Source organism: Urocampus carinirostris, chromosome 15 (genome assembly GCF_059441175.1).
Source record: "Urocampus carinirostris isolate Australia breed hairy pipefish chromosome 15, RoL_Ucar_1.0, whole genome shotgun sequence".
Lineage (NCBI taxonomy): Eukaryota > Metazoa > Chordata > Actinopteri > Syngnathiformes > Syngnathidae > Urocampus > Urocampus carinirostris.
Genome location: NC_142363.1, coordinates 15812605 through 15833162, shown reverse-complemented (window position 1 = coordinate 15833162; position 20558 = coordinate 15812605). Strand labels below are relative to the sequence as shown.

The 20558-nt window shown below is 39.4% G+C and overlaps 1 protein-coding gene across 1 annotated transcript in view; it reads right to left on the bottom strand.

The window, feature by feature from the left end:
- Positions 1-20558, bottom strand: part of mnat1 (MNAT1 component of CDK activating kinase) — a 50286-nt gene that overhangs the window by 16568 nt on the left and 13160 nt on the right. Inside the window, exons 2-7 of the mRNA XM_088354476.1 lie at positions 17512-17664; positions 17072-17145; positions 16537-16640; positions 15323-15463; positions 13797-13928; positions 2613-2734 (exon numbers count right to left, since the gene is read on the bottom strand). Of these exons, the coding sequence (XP_088210602.1) occupies positions 2613-2734; positions 13797-13928; positions 15323-15463; positions 16537-16640; positions 17072-17145; positions 17512-17664 (726 nt within the window). The remainder of the gene's footprint in view (positions 1-2612; positions 2735-13796; positions 13929-15322; positions 15464-16536; positions 16641-17071; positions 17146-17511; positions 17665-20558) is intronic.

Genomic DNA, 20558 nt, shown 5'->3' with positions numbered 1-20558 from the left:
AAAAATAGAAAGAAAAATAAATACATTAATAAAAAAACAAAAAAAAAACACACAAACATTTTTGGACCATGGTCAACCCAAATGCCCAAACAAGTTAGGCACCTCGGCACCTAAGTTGGTCATACCTTCGTCCCTCTGGATGAAACGGGACACCAGAAAGCGGTCATGTCACTCGGGTCAGGGTGACAAATCACACTCTTTTGTTCAACAGCAGGGCCCGACAGCTTTCACTGGTTTACCCCTGCCGCATCATACGGGTGCCCAGCCGTATTAAATCATAAAAGGCACATTTTTTTGCACATGCACATGTTCTGTTCATTTTTGAATGTAACAATTTGGTCAGGCAAATATAGAAAATGTGTAGTCCTAGTTTTACTTCTAGTTATCAAGGATGAAATTTACCCATTCTTGCAAGTATGATGCAGAACTCTAATCTTAACTAAGCCCTCTGAGTCATCTACAAGACATATTAACTTCCCAAAAGATAACCTGTGCTCAGCATTTCATTGACTACATAATGTAACAATGAAGATAGGACCACTATTCCTTTTCAACTCTCCAGGAATTCTCCAAATTGCTAGAGTACTTTTTTTCTGGGCAAGTTCAATTTCATGATTAAAAATCAATACATTTTACTGAAAGAATCATACTATATGAACATGTATCGGATCCCGGACTCTCACAAAATATGACCTTGTTTTGATCCGCTTTCTCAATCAAAACGAAGCCGTTATCACTATGAAGGACGGTTCTACTAGCAGCCCATTGCACTGCAGACGGGTGGGCGCTATGCCTGAATGATGAAGACTGGACCAGTGGCGTCGTGGATTGATTGGCCCAAAGGGGACTGTCGAGAGGTGGGGGGAGCACTTCCTGTGTGTGTTAATGGACGCTCCTGCAGAAGCACTGTGGCGGCTTGCGGGATGCTCTCCTTCGCTAATTTGCTTTCAGGCCTCGCCGTTGATCCGACGATAATCAGAAACGCTTCCAAGCTTCTATCACCAAAACAGTACTATGGATGCCTGATAGTTACTTATGTCATCGTGGACTACATGAAACCCGTTACCAGCCGATAAGGCAGGAAAAACAATTCAACCCACAATCCCATAAAGATTTTTTGTCATATTTTTTTTCATACATAAGGCACAAAGTAAGGCACATTAAATTAAGACTACAGTAAGGGCTAATGTGTGTACTTGGGTACAACCAATATGGAATATATTAATGTAATGATGCATTGGTTGATCAGTCGATAAGACTTGTTGATCATAATTGCAAAATACTGAATCAAATTCAGAGTAGTGGCAGTGAGAGCGCAGATACTTTACTACTAAATCACCTGTACTACAGATGTCATATAAAATGCATTAGGGCTTATTCCATTATCACACAATTATAACAGTGCTAGAAACAGTGATTTGCTTTGTACAATTTGATATGTTAAACAGTCTCTCCACTTCTCCGCACCACCTGTGTGTCACTAACCTCTCTGTTCAATATGTATATGGGCGTAAAAGAGCTTGCATAGTATTTTGCTGAAATACTTTTTGTTTTCTCCATTCGCTAACGTTGTTTCATTTGATATTTATTACTTGCTTGTTTTATATTGTTGTATCCTACTATATGTACAGCGACCTTGGGTGTTCTGAAAGGCGCTTCGAAGTACAATGTATTATCATTATTATTATTATTATTATCAGTGTCTGAAACTCATGACAAAAAGTTACCGAACACCAGGGCAGACAACTCTAAAAGTTACCTGACCAGCCATAAAGTTGCCTGCCCCATTTTTCACAACTTGAAACACAAGAAGACGACAAATTGCAAAAAAAAAAAAAAAAAAAAAAAAAATACATTGTTGCAAAGTATTAAGGATTGACAATCAGAATATGTAACAGAACAACACTTTAAAATCAAGTTTATTATAAATCTACTTATAACATTCATTGCATGTATATGACATCGCTGTTTTCCATCTGCCATCAGTATGTACCTGGATTTACTCATCTTCATTCATGCAATGTTTGCGTTGCGTCGTCTGCTACAAGCCACGTCAACTCCTCTTCCCACGATGCTTTTAATATACGTTTTGTAGCGTCATACATTTTGTTAGCTTCTTTCGAATCTTTCTTCTGGGTCTGAGATTTCCTAATCACTCCTCCATTTTTCTTGTGTACTCTGTGCATCTACTTTGGAAAATGATATGCAAATGTCCGACCTTATAACGCTCGGGAAAGTCCGGAAGCACGAAGTTATTCGATGCAGGCTTCTCATTGGCTTGCAGAGTATGCAAATTGCCAAACAAACCGAAATTCCGAAATTTCCAAACCGAACGAAGATTTCGAAATCGGAATTAAGCAAACGTTTGATTTGAAAAAATAAAAATTAAAAAGATAAAAACGAATTTTTTTTTTCTTTTTTGAAACAGTTGTCGGCCACCCGGGCAGAGACGTTGTGTAAGTTGTACGCCCGACATAAAAGATGCACGCCCCGGGCGTCCGGGCAGGCATTATTTCAGACACTGTTATTATTATTAGCTGAAGATCAACTTTCTCTACCGGCCCTACTTTTGAGAACTTGAAAATGTTGGTGTGAGAAGAATAAACTTTTACCCGAGTCTTCCCAGTTGTTCCAGTTCTGGCACTGGTGGTCCAAACGTTTCAATTTGGAGTGGCTTGTACTGGTAAAGGGCTTCTTCTAACTTGGGGACAGCTTGTAGAGATACCGTTTGACGCTGTGAGGGGGTAGAACAAAAAGAACAGTGAGAAAAAAACGAGCAATTAATTTGACAGTAGATAATTATCACTGGTAAGCAGTGGAAACTATTTCACAGTCACAATGACATCCTGTAGGAAAATAGAACAATTATAAAAAGGTCTACTGTCAATCAAAGCGCGGAATTCATAAATTCCTGACAAACTGGTTTGGATAAGGGATTTGTCAGCCAACTTTGGCACTTTATTAGCATGTTCGGTTTGAATAAATATTGTCAAAGTTGTGTAGTTTGTTTTTGTTTTGATTGTGGATATAAGTAATTTAGAACCGTGAAATGAATCATGCCTAGAGTCGCCACTTTTCCTTGGCAAAGTACTAGATTAAATATATAGTGGCAAACTATAAAAAGTGCAACGCACCACCCTAAAAACAATACACAGAACAGAGTGTGCTAAACCACAACAACAGAGGAAAATGAGGATATGCTTTTATATCGTTGCAGTCATGTTAATCAAAACTTTTCTTCAAAATCTGTTGTTGTTTAAACATTATCTAAATTTTTCACTCAATAGTTTATTAAAGTGCAAATGAAATAGTAATTGGTTTTTCAGTCTGACGATTTGACACGAATTGTTGCTTTCATGCGAAAAAAAATGGGGGGAATATTAATGTTTTTCCAAACTTCTGAAAAAATTGTGGGCAGAAACGATATGATGGCTACTGATGTCAACAAGAAAGCCTGCCGCTGCAGTCAAGTCAAAACTGGAGTTTCACACCACAGCTTTGTAACTAAGCTACAGCAACAAGGTCATCATAAAGCTGAATATTTCATAAATCTAAACAGCAAGGTCAGCATTGAAATCTGATTCTGTTTTAAATAAGTATTTTGTATCTTTTATATTCTGGTTTCCTGTTGAAACTCTCTGCATGGTTTAATTGAAGGGTGTCCAAATCCAAACAAGGGTCAGCAGTTTTTAGTTTTTAGCATAGCCTGAAAATGAGCATGACTCATGGCTCAAGTCTCTCTTTTACAAAGGATTGTCAATGAGGGAAAAAAGTTATCTCCTACTTCCTTGTTTTCAACCAGTAAAACATCACTTGCAATGAGACGTAATGATGTCAAGTTCAGCTTGTGAAGATTAGGGGCGGCAGTGGCCCAGGAGGTGGAGCGCTCGTCTTGGGATGAAGAGATCGCAGTTTGAATCCCGGCTCCTCCGTGTTACATGTCGCAGTGTCCTTGGGTAAGACACTGAACCCCTAATGCCCCCAATAAGCAGGTTAGCGGCTTACATGACTGCACGGCCGCTATTGGGAAATGTGAAGCACACTGTAAAGCGCTTTGGGAAGTCTTGGCTTGAAAAGCGCTATATAAATGCAGTATGCATTTCATTTTTCATTTCATTCTGATGCATACTGGTGTACAGGTGTATTAATAGGCGGAAGACACAAAAGAAATCTGTGGAAATTATTTATATATTTTGTGAAACGTGAGTTTGAAATTTCAAGCTGGAATAAAGTAAAACAACTGAAGAAAAATGTTTTCAATGATCAAAGTCCCAAAATTGGTGTGATGAATAAAACAAATCATGACCAAAAGCAACAAAGGCGTCATAATCATATTCAATTAAATTAGAATTAGAAATCCTGCCACTCAAATAGCCGCAAGACTAATCAAACACAAAAAAAAGTTTCTCACAGATGTTTCAACTGACTATTCAATTGAGGTTTTAAAGAGTAAGCTCAGCTTGGCAATCACATGATATATATAAAATACTACTTAAGACAAATGTTGTTTCTTCCATCACCAGAGGAATTTCAACTTAGCTACATCCACGTTGTTTATGCAAGCCATGAAAGCCACAAAACTAAGAAGACAATCCGGGAATTATAACAAGGATGCCTAAACAAATGGGAAATTATGGGGATACTCAAAAGGAACTCAAAAGAAGATAAAACGATGGGAGTAAGCAGTGGCAGAATAAACAAAAGAGAGCTCAGAGGGGAGTTAATGAAAAGCAAACTAAATGAGGAACATGTGTCCACACAGCCTCACACACGCTTCAGCTCACAAGTAAAGCCATCTAAGCTCGATTGCAAGTTATTAAAGCGCCAAGGACGCACAATGAGACAGTGAATGTAGCCTTAACGAGCCAAACATAATATGATTATTCTAAACAAACACACTAAATGTCTTTGGTTTTGGGAAGATACTACAATGATGTCAACAATAGCAGCTCAAAAACAGTTTCTATGCACAGTATAACCTCAACTCTAACGTTTTAAAGATCGTATGATTCTGTTTGACTAACAGTTAACTTATTGGAGATTGAAGTTAGGCACCTGTATAAAGTGTATTGTAATTTCTGAATATCTGCTTACTAAAAACCAGATTCCTCACATTTCAAAAGGGATTTGTTTCTATGAACCAGTAGTCCCTAACCTTTAATTAAGTTTAATTTCTGTCAATATTCTCAAGGCCCGGCCCAGTAAGATTAGTAATAACAATAATAATAAACCTAAATCTGATGTGTAATGACTAGACCACAAGGGTTGGAAATCATGCAGAGAAAGACATTTTATGTCATCTTCACACTATTTTAACTCGCGGTACCAGAGTGTATGTTAGAGAATGAAAAAAACAGAAAGTCATTAAATGAAATAATCTGCATTTATATAGCGCTTTTCAAGTTAAGACTTCCCAAAGCGCTTCATATTTCCCAATGGCGGCCGTGCAGCCATGTAAGGCGCTAACCTGCTTATTGGCAGTATTAGGGGTTCAGTGTCTTACCCAAGGACACTTCGACATGCAACACGGAGGAGCCGGGATTCGAACTGCAATCTCTTCATCCCAAGACGAGAGCTCTACCTCCTGAGCCACTGCCGCCCCTCATCTGCCGGTATGAACGCAAAAAATTACGGCGGCGGGAACAACTCTTTGGTGGATCTGCCGATGAATCAGACTTTGAAGGACAACACATAAATATATTGTTAATTTTATTTTGGTACAGACGCTTTCCGACTTACGAACGAGTTAGGTTCCGGACGATCGCTCGTAAGTTGAACTTGTTCGTAAGTTGCTTCAGTGCTATATTTTGTATGTTTAAGGTTTTTATAAGTATGTTTAAGGCTTGTAAAGTACCCTGTATTGTTTTGTACTAAAAACATGTAATAAAATAATATGTTCTATAAAGATAAAGTTAAGTTTAACTTACTTTTAGAAGATGAGCTTCAAGAGTTAAGCAACCTCCTGCTCCGTGGTAGGTGTCAGAAAAAAAGTGATCCGTCCATTTTCTCAACCGCATCAAGCTTTCTTATTCCACTTTCGTTTCAAAGGAAACAGCTCGCTTCTTCTTTAAAATTTACACCAACCATATTAAATGATATTAAACAAGAAAAATGTCAAAGTTTTTAGCGCGCTGGAGATTGAGTGTAGGCATAGAATGTGAGGTGCGCATGAATGATGTCAGTGGGGCGATGAATGTCGTTTGTGCGAGAGTGCAGGCGAGCGCGAGAGTTTAGTTTTGGAAAGAGTTCGGTGTGTTTACAAAGAGAAAGTAAGTGTTTCTGATTACTTTTTCATTAACGAGGAGCAATCCATTACACACACAAAACGACATGCTACATTGGTGGCAGCGGTAGGATTACGAGCTGGTAAAGGAGAAATGTTTACATAAAAATTTGGAAGAGGAAGCGGATTTTTTTTCACTTCCGGGTGGATGCTGGGCGACTTTTCACAGCGCCACACGCCAGTAGCGGCAAAAAGAAGCACTACAGCGCTGTCCTGTACTCGAAAAGAAGTGCACACAATACAAAATTTGCCTTACAGCAAGTCCGGATATTTTTCGACATCCCGAAAAAATGTTCGTATCAACCGCTTTACGTAAATTGAATTGTTGAAAGTAGGGGAGCGTCTGTATTGTGTCTATGGTTTATGTTGTCGATAAATAATTTGAATCATGGCCCCACATATTCAACAACACTGTACCGTGAGTACCAGTTCGGGCTGACCCCTGCCCACTGCCCAAAAATAGCCTTGATAAGCGGCCCAGAAAATGGATGGATGCCTACCGTGTGATGATAAGATCAATTGTAATGCCTTTTCCTCTGTCATGTCCCCAGGGGACTAGTGATTAAGATGTGGCACTCTTACCGCTGTGATCCGGGTTCAATTGCTAGTTTCAAATATAGTAATATACTATGGTAAAACGTTAAATAAAAATGTGAGTTGTATACGGTATAAGAAAGAAATAAGGCAACTTTTATTCTAAAATAAGGCATTCTTTTTTTCCGTGAGGTCCGGTACAAACGACCCACGGCCCCGTACCAGTCTGTGGCACGGTGGTCAGCAACCACCGCTATAAACCACTATTGCACACAACTAAAAATTTTCAAAAGTTTTGTCTCCACCTTTTAACTTTGGGTAGGCAAAAATCTCCTGTCCTGTCTCATCATTCATTCGAAAGGGTTGTACCCCTGCCAAACACTAATGAAAGACAGACCTGCCAACTAACGCCGAGCAACTTTTCCACAAATTTGCATTCCTCCGCTCACTCATCCAACCTCCGTCAAACTTTCAGCACGACTTAACTAAAATGCAACAGTCGTCACGATGGGCTTAAGTGACGGGTGGAGGGGTGGCAGAAGAATTGTCTGCGTGCTGGAGAAGAAAGCTGCTGATGCCTACGAAGCAGTTAAGGGGATTCTCAAGTGACATTTAGAAAGCTTTCTGGTACATTCCTCTGCAAGGTCACCCATAAAGGGGCACAATACCCCTGCATAAAAAAACAGGTTTCGCTTCAGTTCGTTAATGCTCAATAAATATTGTAAAGAGATGTAGTAAAATGTTTCCAGAAACAATTACCTTCCTGTACAAATTCAGACTAATTAATGCCATATTAAAATGTAAAAATTGGATAATTTGAAAAAAATGTTGGGCTGTAACATAAAGCCCATAGGAATGGGTCCTTCAACAGGATATGAGGGTCAATTGACCTGACGGAATGATGAAGCAGACGCTCAAGGTACGTTTATGAGGCACTTGCTCGTAAAGGTCCCTTTTAAAGGGCCAAGAGATCCGCCTTCAAAGTACATCACAAACAGTCTACCCTAAGTGTACATTGGAAATCAGCAAACCACACAATTACACAAACGGCACTAAGAGACCAACCTTTTCTGTGACCGTTGAAACTACAACCCCTAGCAAAAAGTATGAAATCAGCAGTCAAGCCCTCACTCAGAAATTTTATTCCGTAGAAAAAACTCAGATCACAAACATGAAATAATCTGAGGTGCAACATATTGGCATTCAGAAACACTAAAAGGAATTAAGACAAAACATTGCAATGGTCAGTAAATGTTACTTTTATAGATCAAGTGCAGGGAAATAAATATAGAATCACTCATTTCTATGGGAAAAAAATTGGAATCAGTGCATCATGATTAGAAAATAAGGACACACCCAGTCATTTTTTATTAATTAATTCTAGTGTTTCTGAAGGCCAAGGATTTGCACTTTTGAAAACGTATTTTTTTTCATGCTATTTATCAGAGTTTGTTTTACAGAATAAAATGTCGGAGTGAGTACTTGTACAAGACTCCAAAGCAAAGCTGTCGCGGAATTCACAGAAAGTATTGCTTTGCAGTTGTGTAATGCTTTTGTCCAAATAACGCACACATGCTCATATAGCCATTCATGCAAAATATGACATTTGATCATCAGGTAGCAAGTGTAAAAGCTGCTTGCCCCTTGCCTTACACGTTTAAATATAACTTACTATACAACCAGAGGCAGCTGCCCCAGTGCAAAGCCGTTAAAGCTGTCAAGTCCTTTTCCTACCCGGCCGCATATGCCTGAGACTCGGGCGAGGGTTGTTGAGGCCGTTCTAAAGAGGGCCAAGTTGGGGAGCGGGGCAGAGGTGTGAATGCCCGCATGTGCTTGTGCCAATCACAGCTGACAGTTCTCTTTATCCCCTGACCTGACCCCCTAGCTATCAAAAGAGGCGGGTTGTGGTCAATCTGAGTTCTGCTAATACAGTAAGAAAATTGAATAATCACATTAAAAATAACAAAGAAAGAACTTTGAAGGTAGTGAACAGGATTTTGAAGGGGGTGGGGAGTATGTAATGCCAATCTCTCGGGGAAAACAGGTTGAGCCTGTCAGCTGCAAAAAAAGACAAGCTCAGCTCGGGTCTATTTTGAAGAGAGTGTCTCCCAATCAGAGGTCACTGCACAGGACGATTAAACAAAGCAAAACAAAGCTGACTAAAGAGTTTCTGGGTGTTTACATTGTGTTTGTATTTTCTATACAGATATGGTCACATCATTTCTCGTAAAACCATGCTACATGGGACCTGAGGATATTTAGGTTGGCCACACATCTATGTTTAGGGATAAACTTTCCACCCACATTAGGCCGCCTGTAAATTTAAGTTGTACGTGTACCGGCAGCTTCTACTTGGTACCAATGACAAGCGAATCCAGCAATCGTTTCACTTAAAGTAGCACAGAAAGCTGCTTTAAGCAAAAGTGTGACAACTTTCCACTAAACACCACATACAGGAAAAAATGAAAGATTCCAATGCCACTTTGATTTTTTGTTTTACACTAATATACCAAGAAGGCCCAAATATACAGTATGTTAGTTACAATTGTGAGTACACCCCTCACATGACTGCAGAAATTTTATCATAATGTTTAATTGAACAACATGGAAAAAACATGCTTTGACCCAATAAAAGGTAGTTTGTGTAAAGCTTATGTAGCAGTGTAAATTTATTTTTAACCACAAAAAAACTCAAAATATAGCCATTAGTAGCTAAACCCCTTGTAATAAAGAGTACACCCTTAAGTAAAAGTTCCTGAAATTCAATATTTTACAGAATCATTTTAATCCTTCTGGCCATGGATTTTACCTGAGCCTAACAAATTTACACTGGGACGCTCTTCCACTTCTAAAGGACAAAATGACTGAGCTGGGGGATATTCAAGATCTTGTGCTTCTCCACATTCCCCTTGAGGATGCCCCAAAGATGTTCTATTGGATTTAGATCTGGAGACATGCTTGGCCAGTCCATCACCTTTACCCCCTTGTGAAAAGCCTTGGCCATCTTAGAAGTGTATTTAGGGTCATTGTGAGGCTGAAACATTGCCCTGGAAACCAAGTTTCTTGAGGTAGGGGATCATTCTACGCTCCAGTTTTTCACTGTACATTTTTGAGTTTGTGTTTCCCTTAATGAAATGCAACTGCTCAATTCCAGTTGCACTTATGCAGCCCCAAACAATGACATTCCCAACCCCATACAACTAGAGGCATGACAAAAACATATTTGTAATCGTCACCTGGTTGCCGCCACACATGCTTCACACCATCCGAGCCAAATAAATTAATCTTTGTCTCATCAGACCAGAGGATATATTTTTAATAAGGCATTTGTTTCTTTATTCATGTTTTAACATACTTCTGTATACTGCGTCAAAGCGATGTTTCTTTTGGTAATGTTCTATTAAACATTATAATGAAATCTCAGCAGAAATGTAAGGGGTGTACTCACATTTCTGACATTATGTAATTGTTCTGTTTTTAAGATGAAACCCAATGAGCGTTTAAAGAATACTTTATTTTTTCCAACTGATACCTGAATCTAGAGAAGTTACTAATACTGCTACAAGGTACTAATACCTCTAGCATAGAACAATACCCTCCCTCTGTGAAAGACGCTGATATTAAAAATGAAACCTTTTTTTTTTAATAAATACTTAGAAACCACAACAAAATATTTTTTTCCCAATATTATTCAAATAATGTTAACTTACCAGTCCTTTAATTACATTAGAAAGCAGAAGATACAGACATCGGCTACTATTCCCAAGAGCCGATACCTCAAAGGAGCCGTACAGAATTTGAAACCATTCACTGACCTCATCTTCTGGCTAAAGTCATAATTGAAGCTTTTGTGAGGCTCCGTATGCGGCACGTGCAAGCACGTACATTTCATAAACGCGTTTTTGGGGGTTTGGGTTGGTGTTTGAACTGTACTTGAAACAGGCCATTTCCCACTTTCACCATTTTCATGCTACACTAACAAAACCGTACGAACGAGAATGACTAGTGGGAAAAAATTTAGAGGTTCTTTGAACTCCTCAAACGATGCACCCTACTTTTGGGGAAAAAAAAAAAAAAAAAAAAAAAAAAAGGGCTGGTATCTCAGCACCGACTGTATATGTTTAATCAATACCCAGTCCCATGCTTATATTTTATTTTAAAACAAATTAGAATATTTTATGCAGAATATGCTATTATTTTTAAATGCATGTTTTACCTTGCATATTTGAATATATAGAGAACAACAAAGCTGTTTACAGGTAAATTTGTAGGAGCAGGTTTAATTCTTATATGGTCACGTTTACTAAAAGGGTGCAGCAAGCCACAAATGTCCGTTGGGTCATTGTTTGGTTAGACATTACCCATCGTTCATACTCTTAGTGGAATGGGACAAAGAACGCAGAGGATGATTTCTGGAGTGCAAATACACAGGCAGAGATAGGATGCACACTTAACGCTACTGTCCTGGCGCAAACAAAGCCCAAATTGTCAAGCAGTGTAAAGCCAGATGTCAGGAGTTGCACATTGCACGAACCTGATAATGACCATAAATTCATGTCTATAGAGCAGGTGCCAAGAAAGCGGACTAGTCATTGCTTTGCACCGTGAAGGGTTCTGTGAGCCGGACAAAAACATGCAAAATATAAAACGAACAAGTTGGCTGACTCCCATGCGGTAAAACTCTTTGATATCAGGGAGCAAATAAATCTTCAAAGGATGTTTACTTGGACTGGGCTGGGCTGTGTGCATTTGCTTGAACGCTGTCAAACATGTGCGTCTTTCTTCAATAGCGGCAGTACAAACGGACGGATTAGCGCACCATTCCTGAGACAAGACCAGACACAACTGAACTTCACAACACACCTGGGCCAAGGCAACTTTCTATTTACATGGTCTCACTTCATCAAGTATCCATTTGACAGATTTCAGACGCAACCGGTTGGGATCCCGAAGTAAACAGAAAGCAGGCTTAGATGTTTGCGTGCATATTCCCAGTCAAACACACGACACAGCTGTTGCATTAGATGAGACATTACAACACTTTTTTATTTAAAGACCGGAGCCCCTGAATCTTTACGTACCTCGGATTGGTGGGCTCAAGCACGGGCAGCTATGTCATTCCGCCAGTGACAGCTCACCTTGGCCCGACAGATGCAGGCTAAAGTTCCGCATGTGGTGGGGTTAGGGATGACTATCAAATTGCATGACAAATGGACTTGAGCATCAACACAGTCGATAAAATTAGAGGCCATAAAATCAACCAACTGTCGGTTCATCACAATCAGTTATCAAGTTATCCTCCTATATAATAGTGTTTCTCAACCAGGGTGCAGTGAAATCTTGTCTGGTCTTACTATGTAAGAACGAGAAAATATTTTACAGAGAAAAACACTTAAAACCATTAAATTTTCTTTTTTTTTACTGCAAGAAAAATTACGCTCTAGCTCTAACAGTGCACAGATATGCAATATATCTTGCTACAGTTAAAAATTGTATTTTTCATATCATCAAAGTTGCTGCGGAGATGTTTTCTCTTGTTGAATGGGGTGCAGGCGTGCAGCTATGCAATATTATGTTATTCTGACAGCCATTAGAATTTATATGTTACACATAGAAAAAACAGGGTATCCACGGAAACCAGTAGTCCTTTTCATGTGGGGAAGCAAACCCCCACCCAAAAAAACAGCCTGGAGAGCTATATTCACCCAAGACACACCACAGGAACTGTTTCCCCCTACGACCCTAGCAGTTAAGAGGTCAGTGAACCGTGAAGAAAGAAATAGGTTACATTCTTAAATGACCAAAGTGTTTCCCATAAATCAGCACTAAACAGGAAACCTTATTTGTATGCATTTACTCTTGTCCCACCTACTAATTTGAGGTAGCTGCAAGTTCTAGTCTCTAATGCTGCTAAAGCAACTACAACTGCTAAATGCTAGTAATTGTCAGCAAAAATATATAGCTGAATCCTGGCTAGCGACTTCCAGAAACAAAATAAAACAGGTCCTATAGAAGCAGATTTTAATAATTGGATTTTGGAAATCACATCAAGTCTTTACAATTTAGTTGTACAGACCCCCTTACTAATACCAAGGAGTCTACTTTTCCAAGTGTTGATTGGCATCACACTAAGTACCTTAATGACGGAGCAGCTTTGCTGATGTGTTTCTTCCAACTCAAACACATCTTGGAACACGCCACCACAACCTAGCAGATAAATGAATTCCAGGCAACAGCAAGAATTTGCCAGTCTGTGCTTAAATCCCACCAAGTCAAACACTAAGTCATGCTTTTGGACTCTGAATTGAAGGAAAATTCAAACCCACATATTCTCCCAACTTGCAGCCGAGTGGAGCATATGATAGAGAGAGATTAGGGATGGTAGAGTGAAAATAAATGATGGTTTGAGGGTTCGGGGCACGACCGCAAAATAAACTGAACTTGGTTTCTCTCTCCATCAGCAAGTTTAATTTTGCTCGATAACACAAGAAGGCGCAAAACTTTCACACTTTTGATTTACAAGATAAAAAGGCAGAAAAGCCCTTCACTGATACGACAACTTGATAATGAGTTAGGAAGAATTGAGCAGCAAGAGCATGAAGGTAACAGACTGGCATATCTTTCTACGACTGGACTATGGGAATGGAAGCACTCCTCATGAGGGCTGTAAAGGGGGAGGGTTTCAGGTGATGACACAGCCTGTCTCATCACAGTAAAATGAAAACAAATGACTGGAAAGTGGAACGGCAGCAAAATGGATGGTCTCTGCAGGCATGGAAAGCTTAGTGGGCCCAATTTCACAAGATGTTGCACTCTCGGGGGCCCCAGTTTTGGCGAGGAACAATTGTGATGACAAGACAGAATGATTCTTAGAATGAAGGCAAACCAAAAAACCTGGAAACAACCCAGTCTAGTCTTTTGACCAAATCAGCAATTCCAGTAAATACAAATGAAGACCAGAAAAAAACTTCACACTTACCATCTGAATTCCTGTTGAAAAGTGATTGGTGTTTTTGATCACGTTTTTCTGCTGCTTGATCTCAGTCTCAAGCTGGGAAACACGGGCTTTGTGTTTGGCCAACAAGAGGTAGGCAGGGACCTGAGACTTTTCCTGAAAAAACAAAAACAAAAAACAAAATGGATCTGTCAGGCGCCCTGCACCACCTGGATTGCATTGGTTACAAGGTTGAAGGATGAACTTATATCCACCAAACCTCCCTTCCAATACTGGTGAGAATATTCACAATAATAATGACATGGGATACAAATTTGTTAGTTGATCAATTATAAATTAGTGCTGAGTGACATGGCTGAAAAATATATCCTGATTTTATTCATCTGTATGGATGACCCAACAATACAGCCCACAGAACAAAGATGTAAAGAAATGAATGATTGAATAAAAAGAAGCTTACTGTGCCAGCTGTTAAAAACTGATTTAAAAATATTAACAAAGTTAACACTGAAAAAAAAACTCATTAAAAACTCATTAAAAGTCTACTATTTACTACTTGTAAACCATTGTGTGATATTTAGCATGAGCTGTAACTAATTCAAATTATATCTTACAATTGAGGTCCCAATTGAGCAAATCATCAAGTGCTCTGTTTTTTAAATGACAAATTATTCAAATTGAGTTTATTTATGCTCAGCCCTATCACTAACACAAAATATTTAGATCCAAGCTTTTTTTATTGATCAACTCGTGTCAACTAGAAGAGCCCGATGCAATTTACAACCTATATACATCTGAATGGAATCTGGACTTAGTGTGGTCAGGAATGTAAATTAACGGACTCAACTAGGGAGCATTTTATGATGGTTGTATCTTTAGAATATTTTGCATTTTGTGGTTTGAATTATGTTGGACTTTTGTGAAAACTCAGTTTGTTGCCTTGACCAACCATACTAAATATTTCTAAACTCTTTAATTTTGCTTTAAAAATGTAAGCTTTAGGAAAGAGGTAAAAATGTCAAATGTATAATATTAAAACAAACTATTAGCCACTGCAATACAACCAAAAAGACATCACATTTGTTTGTGTTCGGGAGCAGTGCAAGAACAGTGGGTTTAGGGGGTTGGCGGTATATACAGATGTCAGAACCCAGAGGGGTTCCCCAAGGGGGGCGAGCGCTGATCTCATCTGCCTACAGTGGACAGGCCCTGTGCCTTAAACAAACAAACACACAGCTTAACCTGCTATCTGTGATGGTGCTTGAGCGGGCCGTGCTGCCAGAACAATCGCTTCCAAAGCCTGGAGCTCAACACAATGGAGCCAAGAGGCTTTGGAATCACAGAATGGGAACAATGCACCCAGCAGCACAATGACTAGTAATAAGCTCTTAATGATCAAGCGTGAACCCTCAGGCTGTTTGTGCGTGTGTGTCCTGTATATGCCTCAGCAATGGAAAATAGAGTATGTCATGACTCTTGAAGAACCATATTTGCGCAACAAGCCAGATATAGAATTTTGTAGGCCTACTGTTTTTGTGTTCACTTCTCACCAGTTCATCCAGCAGAGCTTGCTTATTCTTCTTTTTGGCCAGCAGTTGCCTCTGCTCCTCCTGCAACACATCCAGCCGCCGCTGCTCATTGCCCTGTTGCTCAAGTAGGAGAAGCTCCTCCAGTTCCTCCTGCTCTCTAGTCTGAAAAGAGTCGCATGAAGTAAATTGAATAAGTCCAAAAGCCCCAGTTTTGGGGAAATAGGTAACACTTTGAGCCAAATTATCAGATGTGTTTTTATTTACCTTCAACAAAGGGTGACTGTTGTTGAAAAAATATGTAATAAACAGTAAAACCCTAACATAAACACACAATTGAGTAGGATATTGAGAATAATGTACGTGGAAACAGAAAATCTGTGAACAATTGAACTATCCATCCATTATCTGCACCGCTTATCCTCAGTAGGGTCGCGAGGGTGCTGGAGCCCATCCCAGCTATATTCGGGCAGTGGGCAGGGGACACCCTGAACTGGTTGCCAGCCAGTCGCAGGCCACACAGAGATGGACAAATCACTTACTCATTCACACCTAGGGAGGATTTGGACCTGACATGCATGTTTTTGAAAAGTGGGAGAAAATAGGAGTGCCTGGAGGAAACCCACGCAAGCACGGGGAGAACATGCAAAGTCCGCACAGAAGGCTGGTAGCTGGATTTGAACCCATGATAGAGAACTGTGCCGCAAACGCACTGACCACTCAGTTGCCGTGCCGCCCCCACTGCCAATCATTAAAATGGAAATTATACACACACATTTATCATATATAAATTTATATATATATATATATATATATATATATATATATATAATTTTTATTAATCAGCCTGTGTGGATTTGATCTATGAATACAGAATTTCTAAAATGGCTGGAGGGGAAGAAGTTTAGAGTTAAATATACTGTAGTTAATTATATTATTTTTTTTAAATCTTAAAAGATAAGGAGTGCTTAAATGTTTTCATATAGCTGTATATTTTTCCCCTTCTCATGGACACAAATTGGCGGCACCTGGCTAAAGTGTGCTTCAGGTACTGAAAACGTCTTGTTCTCTAACAACAAGCGTTATCTTTTTCCAAGCCAAATAGTTGTCTTTTTTGGTTGGCAACTTGCATCTTCTTGGCCAAAAACTAAATTATATGTTTTCAACACATGTCATACTTTTCCCATACTTGTTAACTTTATGCACCCAACTCATCAAAGAAAGTTTTGTTTACATACAAGCTTGGCTTTATTCTTCTGGATGCTATCTCTATTCTCCCGCTGATATTGCTCCATCCTCAGCTTGGTGTCCTCCACATCCACATTGTTTGTAAGGTTAAACACTGCACAGACAGGGGACGCAAACCACAATTAAAGTATTCGAGTCCATCCATCACAGCCAAACCAAATTTTGCCAACAGGCTGCAGTCACTGTTATTTTTAAATCCTTTGTAAGATCCAAAGAAAACAAATATTTAATGCGCCTTGAAGCTCTAAATTAGTGTGATATAGAAATGTACACAAAAGCATCTTGAGTCCCCACTTGCACCAAAAGACCTTTTGAATCTGCTTCATGCACTATTAAGGACTAAAAGCTTATGGGACGTTGGCATTCATGATGTGTTAGCATTGGCAGCTCTAGCTTGTGATCTATGACCCAGGCTGGCATGCACTAATGCTTGTTAAACATCTCTCCATTCAGCTAGGGAGAAATCATTACGGCGGCTCAAAGGATCCTTTTAGGAGGGAGTGTTTAGTCAGTCTGCGCCCGTACCGATATCTTCCAATTGCTCCAAGTAGTCGTTGTAGTCTCTGAGGCTGGGGAAGTCACATTCCCTCTTGTTGTAACTGCACAAAGAGGCAACACACAAGACAAAAGAAAACAGGAGCCAAGATTAATAACCCTCATTGTATCAACCATTCTATAATAGCATGTCTGCATACTACCTGATTGACACACATTCAATGTCAGTTAACGTGCCATTTAATGACAGATGAGATGGAAAAAAGACGCGGAGGGGAAGTCAAGTAAAAAAAAAAAAAAGACAGGCAGAGAAAAGCTTTTCTGGTTTGCCCCCCCAGGGAGACTCATTGTCTACAAAACAAACAACATAATGAGAAAGACTAAGGTGGCTTAAGAAGTGGGAGGAGGCGCGGGATGACACATAAACATGGGGCAAACACCCCTCGCTGGCTCACCCTGCCCTCACTCACATCTTCAGCACCTTTTTGCGGATCTCCACCTCCTTATCGATGGTGGGGTCCTCAAAGAGCTGCACGCGGAAGTTACTCTTCCTCAAGGGTGTGTCGCACTGCACACAGTTGCTGGAGCCGCGCACAAACAGCATCTCCACGCAGTTCTCGCATCTGTAAAAAAAAGAATACTTACTTTAATTTGACTTAACAGTTTGCAGCTTTCAAAATTTAATTTACTTTAATTAGTTGTTTACATTCCACCCAAAGGTACTTTAAAGCTGTGGCCCGCATCTTTTCTGTACCACGGACTAGGTTGATGTCTGACAATAGTCTAGTGGCCTGATCCAACAGTAACATTTGTAATAATAACGATAACGATGATAATAATAATAATAATAGTACAAAATAAGGCTAAATCCATTGTGTTGTCTCTAGCCTACAAGGGAAAATAAAAGACATAGAAAAAAAACATTACATTTTCACTCACAGTACCACACTGTGCAAAAACGGCACGATTGGCGTTTTAATATGTTCAAGACTTAGTTTTGGCTGAACTCTTGCCCATATTGTTCCATAACAAGTTTGTACAAGTGTGGCACCATAAGTTAAAACAGTGTGAGGATGAAATAAAATATTTTGCCTTTTCTGAAATACCTACATTCCCAGTGGTCTAGTGATTAGGATTCAGCACTTTCACCGCCGCGATCCGGGTTTGATTCCCGTTGCAACCAATGCTCAGAAAATGTACAGTATTTGCCAATTCATCAATCATTGCTCAAATACGGTAATATACTACCATTATACTTCGTGTAAAACGCACACCCAATGCTTGTACATACAAAACAATCTGGTACAAGCAAAAAATAAAGCAACTTCATTTTTACTGTGCGGCGCTGTACCAAACGACTCTGGGGGTTGCTGACTAATGCTTTAGAGAGAATATACACCTGAGTAATGTGATATCAGGCATACTAGGCGGCTTTCAAGAGTACCATTCAAAAAGGGGCACTGCTGTAAAGCTTTTATTTATTCATTCATTTACTTTAACAAAATTAATATAAGTAATTGTGCTCAATTTCCAATTATTTGGATTTTTAAAAATTAAAAATATAAATTAAAATAGCAATAATGTGTGCCGTTTTACTTACTGCCCTACATGAACCACATTGCAATAGCAAGCTGGAGACCAAATCCAACTAATTCGGTTACTCTTAGATGTTTAATGGTACCCACTGAACGCAAGAGGCCAAAACGTGCAAAACATTTGTACTTTTCAATTAGTTGTACAGTGTACTTTTTTTCCGTATTTTATGAATGTTATTTCTTTATGAATTACCTGCAAAGCCAGACTGTAGAATTAATCTTAAAGCCCTATTGTGTAAGCCTTTGACCAATAGATGGCACTGTTGTCAAATTCGAACGATACCCAGTGCTAAAGCAGACAACAACACGACAGACAAACATGGCAGCGACTTAAGTAGGAATTCAACTATGTAAAAGAAATACAAATTTCTTGACCTATGATTTTTTTTTTTAATAAAAATTAAATTTGGTATGATAATTTATGTATTTCTGCCGAGGATTCGAATTAGTTTTTTTTACTGAAATGTTTTTTGTAGCACTAGGAGGCACTACATTTATAAAGTTGAGATTTATCTTGAGGACACGTGGTGCATGAATTTTTATTTTTCTGAGTGTTGAAAGATGACAGGGATTTTAAACCTATCTGGCCCCAAACACACGCATTCAAACACCTAATTACAGTTTTTCTAGATGGAAAACACATTTGTCATTTTGTCATTTCAAAATTACCTTGATCTTGCTGCCATATTGCAGAATATTACATTCAAACACTGTCGTTTGTTTCAACAAGCCACAGTTTCGTGACATAATTCTGTTATGGCAAAATAATACAGAAATGGTCGGTTAGGTATTTAATCAACTGAAATGGAGGCCAACAGCTTTTGTTCAGTGATAAAGAGAATGAAAAAATTCACAAACTCAACAACAATAGCCATGTTTGGCAATGCAATCCAACCTAGCCTGGATTATGTTTCAAGCATCATCTGAGAGCAGGAAAATGTAGAGTGGGGCAATGTGGTCATGATGAGTTTTTCAGGTGGCGTTTTGGCTCCTGATGCAAACAGAGCAGGATCCGCCGAAAAACCGAAACAATGTAGTTTTCACAATCCCAGTGAAGTTTCTCATGTAAAGTTGCGGTTGAAAGTGGAAGCTTTAGCCTATTAACCAACCGACATGACTAAGTACTATGGCAACCTAGAAGATACACCTGAGGGCACAATCCCTAGCCATCAATCACACCTTATACAGGTAGGCGTTTACCCATCAGTCACACTCAAGTGAGGAGTGGACACAAAAAACAATGGGAAAACTCCTAAATCTCCCCTGATGGGGTGGAGGTCTTGGATAAACGTTTGCCCAGTACACCGCTTTAATTAACTCTCAGTGGAGCTTTATTTCCACAGGAATTCACCGACAGCTTCTGGCTTCTTTCACCCCAAACCCCCCCCCACCAACACAAAAAAAGTACATCTGGTTTTTAAATGCCACTGCATTCGCAGTCAGCTATACAGTTATGGCCCTCGAGTATTTGGGCTATGATCTCAATATATTGAAATCTGGCCAACGACTTGAACATTGAAAAATAATCCAAAATATATTTGAGTTGGAATAGTGAATGTCCAAAAAATGAACATGAACAAATATTATTATTAGTTTTTTTAAATCATATATTTCCGAACAGTTAAGTATCTACAATTCAATAAATCAGAGACTGGCACAGCACATTCCTTTTCCTGAGTGCCCTTGATTTTTATTCATGAGATGAAGGGTAATTTCGTCCATCCATCCATCATCTGCACCGCTTATTCTCAGTAGGGTCGCGGGAGTGCTGGAGCTCATTTCAGCTATCTTTGGGCAGTGGGCAAGGGACACCCTGAACTGGTTGCCAACCAGTCGCAGGGCACACAGAGACAGCTAACTCACTCGCTCATTCATTCATACCTAGGGACAAATTGGACTAGCCAATTAACCTGACATGCATG